The sequence below is a fragment of the Buceros rhinoceros genome, unplaced genomic scaffold (assembly GCF_000710305.1).
Source record: "Buceros rhinoceros silvestris isolate BGI_N320 unplaced genomic scaffold, ASM71030v1 scaffold4185, whole genome shotgun sequence".
NCBI classification, from domain to species: domain Eukaryota; kingdom Metazoa; phylum Chordata; class Aves; order Bucerotiformes; family Bucerotidae; genus Buceros; species Buceros rhinoceros.
The window spans coordinates 25,077-35,251 of NW_010412148.1; the positions used below are offsets into that span (position 1 = coordinate 25,077).

At 43.3% G+C, this 10,175-nt stretch overlaps 1 protein-coding gene across 1 annotated transcript in view; it reads right to left on the bottom strand.

The window, feature by feature from the left end:
* The window catches only part of PRRC2C (proline-rich coiled-coil 2C), a gene marked incomplete at its 3' end in the record, with an annotated part of 54,021 nt that overhangs the window by 23,678 nt on the left and 20,168 nt on the right, over window positions 1-10,175 (bottom strand). The window contains exons 17-23 of the mRNA XM_010136265.1: window positions 8,654-10,151; window positions 7,702-7,910; window positions 6,940-7,094; window positions 6,159-6,489; window positions 5,588-5,673; window positions 4,403-4,591; window positions 1,598-1,849 (exon numbers count right to left, since the gene is read on the bottom strand). Of these exons, the coding sequence (XP_010134567.1) occupies window positions 1,598-1,849; window positions 4,403-4,591; window positions 5,588-5,673; window positions 6,159-6,489; window positions 6,940-7,094; window positions 7,702-7,910; window positions 8,654-10,151 (2,720 nt within the window). The remainder of the gene's footprint in view (window positions 1-1,597; window positions 1,850-4,402; window positions 4,592-5,587; window positions 5,674-6,158; window positions 6,490-6,939; window positions 7,095-7,701; window positions 7,911-8,653; window positions 10,152-10,175) is intronic.

Genomic DNA, 10,175 nt, shown 5'->3' on the forward strand with positions numbered 1-10,175 from the left:
AGAAAAATATGTTTCCTGTTCTGCATGTGGCTTAGAAGAAGCATCTCCTCTTATCCTGAGCTCTGGTCACAGGAGTTTGAAAGACAGTGACAAAGCATGTGACATACACAAACAGCCTTCTTGCCAAAAACTTGAGCAAGCTGCTGTTTATGGCTCTACACTTCGGATTCTGCATAGGAGGGCACTTTATCTGTTTCTGGCATCAACATAAGCCATTTGCATCTACATACAAGACGGAAACTGCCAGGAAGCACGAGAAATCCCAGCACTGAATTTTCTTAGTGTTTCTTCTTCTCTTAGGACAGAGAGATTCCGTTAAGGTAAATAGAGGAGTGGGTACTTCGGTCTCTCACCCATAACACTTAGGTACTTGCCATTCCACTCAAAAAACCTCAAGTGTGCAGCTCCCGTGTCAGACAATTGTACATCCTCCTTAACACTTGCTCTGCAATACCACTTCATTGAGCTCGCATCTCTTGCTTGCATGACACCTTGGCTAAAAAACTGCCAAATGTTTTTTTTTGTTTCAACTGCAGGTGACAAACTGTGAGTGATCTGCATTTCAGATTCTTCAACTATTAATGTAACTTTTGCAGAAGATCAGTTTTCCTAAACAGCATCAGAAAATTTTTGCTTAAAACTAGGAAAAGGAAGATGGAGACAGCGTACCACAAACTTGAGACTAAACTCACAAAACTGCTTTACAAACGTACAAGAAGCATTTTTCCTTCACCAAAGCAGGTGTGACTATGAACTAGCAGCTACTCAAACTTACACTGAGAGATGATGGCTATAGCTTTTGCTCAAGACTCAATGCTGCCGCAGGGAGGCAGTGAGAACCACACAGGTTCTTAGGCAACAAGACGAGCGCTTCTGTGTTCTTCAGCCAGTGCTATCAATGCACCACAGCTAAGAACCGAGCTCTAGAACAATGGTTCTTGACAGCAAGTCACCATCTCACTGTTCACCAGTCACAGAGAAGCCAGGGGAGTTCCATTTGGACAACTACAATGAGTCCTCAACACCCTGAAGGCGTTCTGCAAGGGATACCATGACAATATCCAAGCCAGCAGGAGCTGACATACAGATCCTTTAGGTAAACTGAACAAGTCCTATCCGATGCTTTAGCACATTCCTAATTCAGAGATTTTCCTCCCCACCCAGCCACAGAAGAGCACTTAATTCTCAGCTTCAGGTCATCCTTGCATTCAACCAATGATCATGGGCGCTACTTCACTCCAGCTCTTTGCTGCCAGTCAACTACTCACGTATCACATATATCTGAGTTCACAGAATCTGCCTATACCATGCTCCACAGCGCCACTCTCCACAGCAAGGCTCAGGACAGAGTTTTCACATTCATAAGGCAGCAAAAAAGTTAGAACCTCCCAAACTGATGTGTACAGGGGTATGACAAACAGCATGTCATCGCACCACTTCCAGAGAACTGTTTAATTCAAGCCGTACCAGTATGTTTTGCATCTGTCATTCTGTGGGCTCTGCTCTCCAGGTAACTACCATCAGCAAGAAACCAAGTACCTCATTATAATCATATTTTTACATATAGTGCTCAGTAATCTGACAATATTTTTCTTACCTTTGTGTTTGTTCCAAATTCTGGAGCAGACACAGATATCATCGTTCCTATTTCCGTGCTCAGTTCACTCGCTGCTTTGGTTTCCTTTGTAGTGACAGGTTCTGGACTTCTGACAGAGGTGGGAGACGGCTTCTCTTGTCCCTCAGGCTCTCCCTGTTGGGCATCCTTCACCTTCCTGTTCTTTAAAGAACGTTCTTTCCCAATAGGACCAGGTTTATACTCTTTGTTTTCTACCGGACTCAAGTCTGGAAGCTAAGTTAGTGTTAACTTGTCAGTTACGTCTTTCCCGCCATGTGCTATCCCACAAGAATATTTTAACATGCTTAAAATAATACCATTTAAATCAAACAAGGCCTTCCTGAAGGGCAAGCATTTTCTAACACCAATCATTTGAGACTAAGTTAGTGATACATACAAGAAACTCATTCATTTTGAAGATCAGGAATCTAAACCACTATGTCAAGCAATACACATTAGTGAAGTGGTAGAGTTCACCTAAAGCGAGGTCTAGTTAAAACCTAGAGCAGAAAACCAGCTTGGCTCTCCTTACAGGAAAACCACAGGAAAGTATAGAAGCCATTAAGACTTCATATACATACAGGTTATTTTAACTTTCAGAGCACCAGGATTTTACAGGGCCCCAGGAAGGCAGAGTCTTCTGCTCTAGTTTCCTTTGAAGATACCTCTACGTATGGATGCTGGCAGCATTCTTCCCTAGCAGCTGAGCACTAAGGGGTATCCAGAAGAAATAAAACAACTACGTGCAAGTGTTGCCTTATATTGCAGACACCATGGCTGGAATAACTGCTGCAATTCAGTAGTTCTTTTCTGTGCAGCTGAATTAAAGCAGAATGAAGGGCCTCATGGAACATGAATTCTCTGCTGTTGAAAGAGCCATATCCTACTCTGCATTCCACTACAGAGCAGCACAAAAATTCCCTAAACCCTGTTCCTCAAGCTTTGATAGCAGAAACACAAGCTGCTGGTATTGCCTCTATAAATCCAAACCAGCTGTTTCAGGAGTAAATGAAGGCTCTTTACAATACGATGCCTTTGGGGAGGATGGTTTCCCAGAGGTATTTGGTACCCTCAGGAGCCCAGCAGAGACAAGCAAGAAAACAACGGTAGAGGCAGATGCCTGAGCTCTACACAATGTAGCAATCACGAACATCAGACCTATCTCATCCCAAGTATTTTTTTCTCCGACATTGTTTGGAGAGACAGAAATTCCTCCAGACCCTTTAAGGTCACACTTGGAAAAGTAAATTGTTTTCAAGTAAATTTTCTTTCAAGTATGGTCTTCTGACATTGACCATATTATTCAACAATACTAACCTCCAATCCTGAACATAAGTTTGTGTTTAGCAAACAATACCACCATGGGGGTGGTGAGGTGTCGGAATTGTTCATTGAGGTTTTTATATCATCAAGACGGTTAAAGGATTACAGCTCCTTCATTCAGAGGAGCATCCAAACATGTTAATCTCCAATGAATTTACCAGTTAGTCACACATTTGTCTTTCAACAAGATCCGACAGCTATATCCAAGCAGAAAAGAGGAACTTCCTGCACAGTGTAAACCAGACACTCTTCTCTATACATTTAATTTTGGAGTTCAATGTATTTAAGTGATTTCACGGGGTAGTTTTAGGCATGCTGTTAGTGTGTGTGAGATAAACGTTTTGGATGTGCTGGGTTACTCTAATTCATCAGCAGTATTAACTAGTACATATTTCTGTGCTGTATGATTTTATACTTAGCAATAAACCCCAAGAACTGCAGCATACCCACTGAGTGCCTCATGTAGCAGAAGTTAAATTCATTCTACGTATGACTGTGCTTTCAGATTTCAGCCTTTGTTTTTTTTTTTTTAAAGAAAAACAAACCAACCACAACCAACCCAAAGAAGCACCTGGTCTTCTAGAAAACAAAAGGGCTTTAATTACATCAGGACCAGTGCCAAATCTGAGACATCAAGAGGGACTGAAACAGCTGGTCCTCTAAGTCACCAGCCAAGTTCATCTGCGTAGCCATCTCTTCCTGGGAGGAAGAAGCTGATGCTGAGTGCTGGCAATGCACAGATAAGTATGCACTGGAGGCAGAAATCACAGGAAAGTACATTTCACTAACATGAGAGATCACCAAGCGCGATCTAAATGACACGAGGAGAAAGTACTGCTCCTTAAGAGCAGGAACAGTAAAATACAAGATGATGATCTGAGCCACTAAATCTGAGGGCAAGTGATACACGTTTTGCAAAACTTGGGATAAGTTTGATTACCTATCCAGTCTTCCTAAATCAGCTACAAAAAAATTAGTTATCCAGACATCTGTGTCTTTGAATTTGAGACTTCAAATCAATGGCCCTAACATCTCTCTCTCCCTCCTTCCTCAAAACCTTTTCCTTCAACTTGATGCTTTACTCACCTACAAAACTAAGCAGGGCACCATGCACCATTTAGGAGGGCGCAAGGCAGGCATGGGGGCAGGAAGAGATACCGAAACTGGAGACGTAGTCAGGGCAGAAACACCCTGCTGTAGCCATATTCTTTATTGCAAACGCATAACCAACTGACAAAATCTGCCGCGCTAGGATGCTCTTTACTTACACTCCCTTCTCGAACTGAACTCATCATTATCTCTCCAAGAATCAAGCTGTTCATTGTTTTAGGGAACATAAAAGGGGAATGCAATTTTTATAGGTCTAGTCCCAACCGAATGAGTGTTCTTTTCCACTATTTGTGACCTCTTGTTAGCCGAACTGTGTTAAGTTTAAAAGTTTGTACTGAGGATAAGACCTTTTACCTTTTGAGCTTTGATGGGTCCAGCCCGAGGCTGTTTCTGTCTTTGCTCTTTTGGTTCTGGTAGCTTGTCAGTGGACTTCTCAGAAAGTACAGGGCCAACTTCATTGTCACTGCCACTGGAAGCTGGGGCTCCAAACTGAATAGTTTCTATACCAAGATCGACTCCGCCTTCTTGCCCAGGCTTTGTCCCCTAGTTAAAAGGTAAACAGTAAATGCATTTAAAAAAAGATTTCTAGATCACTAAAATACTACTGGTTTAGAAAAGAGCCCAGAATACGCTCAGTTGAAAACCACTAAAAGGGTACATTTACCTTCTGTCAGCAAAAGTGTTATTTGGGACTGCAAGAGATTTGCAAGGGTAAATAATACATGAATGTGCGCTTCCTCCCTCCTCCTCGAGTTCCTACTGTTTATACAAGCTCAAGAGTAAGGGAAAAAAAAGCAAGCAGTGAAGAAATACGTAAACAAGATCAAGATGATGAATTGGTAAAGTGGGGGGGAGGGGGAAGAGGGGGAAATATCAAAACGTCCAGATTCAAGTTCACAACATTCTCATGAAAGTTCAAAAATTAACGTTCAATTCAAGAGAAGCAATAAGAAATTAAATTTTTTCTGATCTTCTTATGCACTTAAAATGGTCTCCTAAAAGAGTTATGTCACATTCTTACAGTTTAAAATAGTGAAGTCAAGACCAAAAAAGCCCAAGGAAAGAAAACCATTTTAAATGTAAAATTTTACTTTAAATGTAAAATTTTGGGCTCCGCAAATTCCATGGGATAAGTAGAGCTAATATAGTCAGAAAGCATCTACTGCCTTCTGTAGCTCTGATTTAACAAGGGACATTCAGTTCCTGGGAGACATCCTGATTGTCTGCATTACTGAACCACACAAAGTGTCTGCAAGCTGACGAGGCATTATTTTTACTTAAAAATGCACCGAGTAACAGCTATCAGTAGAATCTGTGAACAGCTGAGTTTTTATTAAGAGAGCAGCTTTTCCACGTTGCCATCATAAAAGCACTAGTCTGTATTCTGTGTTTCTGCACCACCTCCTACTTCAGGGAATTCTACACATGCTGGTTTAAGCATATGGATGCCTGAATAAACAGATTATCTGTACTCAATCCCAAGGAGACACTATTTGGATAAGCTTCACATACTGCTACTCTTCTTCCCTTCATTCTTACCTCTGGAGATGTAGCTGGACCAAAAGATGTCAAAGGCTTGTTCCAAGCACTGACTGAAGGCGGCTGAGGTGGGCTAATGGGTCCCACTGAAAATTAAGAGTGTTAAAAAAAATTCCCAATGTTACTGAAGCATTTGACTAAAGTTATCAATTAACTGTGAATTCAATTAATATACCTTGATTAAATAAGCTTTGGTTAAGGCATAGTTAAATCTATTCAGCAGTTAACAATATGCTACCTATTTGGCTACTTTCAAGCAGGGCAACCATCACGTTTGGAAGCATGACCAAGTTCAACAGAACACAGATTTCTGAAGGGAGCGACAGCTGCTCATTCTTAGCGAACAAAGAACATAACAGCTATGGAAAACACGAGCAATATCACACTGCAAAAATCCCCGTTCAGAGGTATTCTGAAGAGGAGGTAGGTTACAAAGCTGCCTTTGGGAACGCTGCCGTCTATTCCCTGCGCTAAGTACTTCTGCAGGCACAAATGAGACATCAGAGCTGGCAATCAGCATTCTCTAGCTACAACGCTTCACCCTCTCCCTCAAATCCAAGACACCACTTACATTTTTTGGAGATGTCATTTAGAACTGCTGTAGAAGGCACCTTGTTTTCCCATAATTCAGGTCCTAGACCATTGTGAGCCTGGGTGTTTTGCAGAACTTTGCCTGGCACTGTGTATTCCGTGCTGGCTGTCCCTCCTGCAGCCTGGTTCTGTGGCTGAACAGAAGGCTGTGGCTGACCTGGAGGCTGTGCCGTACACGGAGGCTGTGCCTGAGCTTGCGCCTGCTGCGCTGCTGCAGCTGCTGCCTGTTGCTGCTGCTTTTTGGCAAACCGGGGTGGGAGCTTGGAATTCTGACCTCGACCTTTTTCGCTTGATCCTTTTTTGGTCCAAACCTATAAGCAGAAGACAGTTTTATTCTGACAGCTGATAGTCTGTATGGACAACCAGTTGTACGCTATGCAGCAGCAAAAAGCAAACTGGTTAAGCCAGTCTCAAAAGTTTTTGTTAAGAGTTATTTAACCATGGGAACAATGATTTCTCATCCATTTTCCTCTCGAAATCAGCTGACGTACAACAACTAGTATAAATCTTTATCGCAGTATGAAAAACAGTGTTCCCAGTTTGCCATTTCCACCTGTCGGACAATGCCCAAAAAGGAAGTACTGAATCGTAAGACAAGCAAGTGAAAACTAATTTAATTTACTAATTCTGAGCAACATAATATTAATACAGCTGAGTTGTAAGGTGAAAATACAGCTTCTTGGGAAGGAACATTCTGCACACTGCAAACCATTCTCAGTACTGCAAGGAACTCTTTCTCATTATAAATGCTGGTCTTGTACCTGCACTGTTTGCTCTTCCTTCTTTCTGCGCTCTTCATCTTGCAAGCGTTTTTGTTGCTTCTTAGACACCACTTCTGTGAAACCATCATCATTCAAGTTAGATTGGGAGTCTTCAACTACTGTCACTTCAGGGTGATCATCAATGATCACAACACCTATAGAAAAAGGAAAGGTGTAGATGCTGCTGTTTTAACAGCTTCAGATGCAGTGCACCAAGCCAAAATCTGCTTTAGAGTGGAAGGAGTTTCTCCACAGACACAGACGGTGCCCCACATTAAAGATAAGCTTTTGCTTGCCACGTGCTTTGCTGTTGAGTTTGAACACGAGGACTTGATCTTGAAGAACTGAAAAACTGGAGGTTCCTGTACCAGACTCTCCAGGAAATAACTAAATCATTATAATGAATAATGAACAGCCCTCCTGAATATCAGCTGTAAGCTTATCAGTGATATATCTTTTCTCATGAAGGTTAAACAAATTAAGAGTGTGGTGGAAAATGGTCTGAATGACAGAGTTAAGATTAGGTGCTAGAACGAAATTGTTCTTATCTGTAGGTAAATACACACAATGAGACTTGCCACCTTTCAGAGGCGTGCACGCTGTCAATTAGGTATGACAAAGGTAGCAATACTCAAGAACACAATTATTCTGTATTTAAAAAAAGATCACCTTTCCTCTTTGGTAAATTTTCAAATATTTATTTTTACATGCAAGGGAGCTAGCAGGATTACACATTCCTGTTAGCGCATGATCAGTACATACTTGCGTAATTATTAAGATCAAACTGAGACAAAGCATCTGCTTTTTCCTTAGGCTTCTTTGGACCAGCCTTAGGTTCTTCTCTCTTTTTGCCACTTGCATCCTTGGTGCTCTTCTGTCCTGCAGCAGTAACGCTTCCATCTTCCTGATGTAAAGAGTTGCTGTTGGTGGGATCAACACCAGGGACAGTTGCTGTCTGCTCTTCAAATGGCCTGTATTAGACAAAAAAAACCCAGGGAAAATTAATGACCAGCCATAGAGAACACTCAGGAAGCAACTAACCACCTAACGCAGATCACATTATAGGGCTACTACTGTCTATTGTGCCACTTCATAGCCTCCAGACTTCTACTTTCAGCTCCTCAAAGAGCAGAAGCTTAACAGCAAAGGCTGTTTTGGGGACACGCCAAAGAATCACACTAAAAGCAACCGTAATTTTAAGGTCAGGATCAAGCTCTGGCTTGGTCTATGTAGTTAAGAGACACCAAAACTCAACAAGTATGCAGTTCTGAATTCCAATAAAGCCATGGAAAAAAAAACCCAGAAGCTTATAGTATGCAACAGGAGCAAATATAAAGAAGGTACAATATATTTGCTCCACAGACTCACTTGCCAAAAGCTACCTGAAGCCAGAAGAATCAGATTTGCTGTGAAACCTGGAACACCCAACTTTTGCTTTAACATCACCTTTAAGTGACTGGCCACAGAAACTCTTTAACAGTTTTAACTCGGAGGTTAGAGCATGGATCATAAATTAAGCCCAGGCACAACCTGAACTTAGAATACAGCAACCTACAAGCTCAAGGGTCCTAGAGCACAGGGTCGGCATCCAATGAAGAAACGTCTTTTCTAACAGTTATTACAACATCTAAAAGCATCAGTAACGATTCTGAGCCACAAGAGGACAACACAGGATTAAGATCATATGTGCTTCCTAATAGATGCTGGTACTCACCCTCTTTTTCCACTTCTGGGTGGTGGACCACTCCGCCTTTCACTCCTAGGGCCTGAGAAGTTCCTCCCTGGTTTAGCTGGCCCATTGTTGCCACGTCGGTTTTGACGGTCTATTCCGGGCCGCTGACTAGAAAAACTTCTCTTGGCTATTTCCCTTTTTGGAGCTCCAGCGTTTTCTCCTGCCTTTGCAGCCACCTGTGCTGCTACATCTGCAGCTTTCTTCTCATCCCTTTCTCGCCTCTCATTGAAGTCGCTGCTTTCTGAGGCTGTTTCCCATTCTTCATTTGCCTGGTCTGAAGAATTCTGGTTGGACAAGTCCGGTGTCTTACTTCCGGACACATCCAGAACAGTGTTGGAGGGCTCACTAACTGCATTACTAACTGGGGCACTTGTCGATGAGCTGGTTACCGCCTCATTTATTTTTGATGCAGCCTCTCTTTCTTTTAGGCGCCTAAAGCGTGGTGGCTTATCTTGCCTTGGAGGACGAGCAGGCCTTTGTCTTCGTGGCCTCTCTCTATTTGGATCAAACTTTCTCTCAAATTTCGGAGGTCTTTTATCAACTGGTATAGGACCGTAATGTTCATTTCTTCTTGGGGGCTCCCCATCTTCTGGTTTAATGATCTCTGTTTGCCTAGGATTCCACTGATTGTCTCTGTAGGCTGGTCTCCTTATTGTAGACGGACGTGGAGGACGCCCACTAGGATCCCTGCCACCACGTCTATACATTCCCCCTCTACCTCGTCTAGATGGCTCTCCTTTAGGAAGAAATCCTGGCTTGGGTTTGTTCTCATCATCTCTTATATATGTTTTTTCCAGGGATCTGTTGTCTACTCTGAGAGTGTTTTCAGCTTTGAACGTGAGGGGCTTCGGAGGCTTCTTGCCATCAGCTCTCTCTTCTCTTTTTGGGTGCTTGCCTTTGATTAGGCTGTCTTTGTCTGAAAGCAGCGTGTCACTTGCGCTTTCATGAACTTCGCTGTCAGAATCCGTCTCTGAACCATGCTGTCGCCGCCGTTTTGGGATTACTTCAAAGTCAGAACTCTCACTACGAGTTTCACTCTCTTCTCTTTGCCTAACAGGCCCTGAAGGCACGTGGTCTGTTCTAGGCTTAGGATCTCTGTAGTGGGGATACTCCCTATTGTGGCCTCTACTGCCCCGACCACGTCCTCCATAAGAACCCCTGTAGCTACGACCTCTCGAATAATACTCCCCACGACCTCTGCCTCGGTATCCCTGCTCTGGGAACCAGTCTCTATCCCGAGCCTCTTTCCAGTATGTCCTAGGTGGTAAGCCAGGCTCTCTTTTCACCGGTCTGGTTTCTAAGCGTGGTTTCTCTACAACCTCCTTGTTAACCACCTTCTCAGATGGCTTGTCTTCCTTCGCTGCGGTAGCTGGCGGCTGAACGTGCGGTGGCTGCTGCGCTGCTGGTTGAGCAGGTGGCTGCTGCACCGCAGGGGGAAGCTGTGGAGCAGCAGGCTGGGCAGCCGGTAGCTGCGGCCGGGCTGGGGGGGGGGGGGGGAGGAACG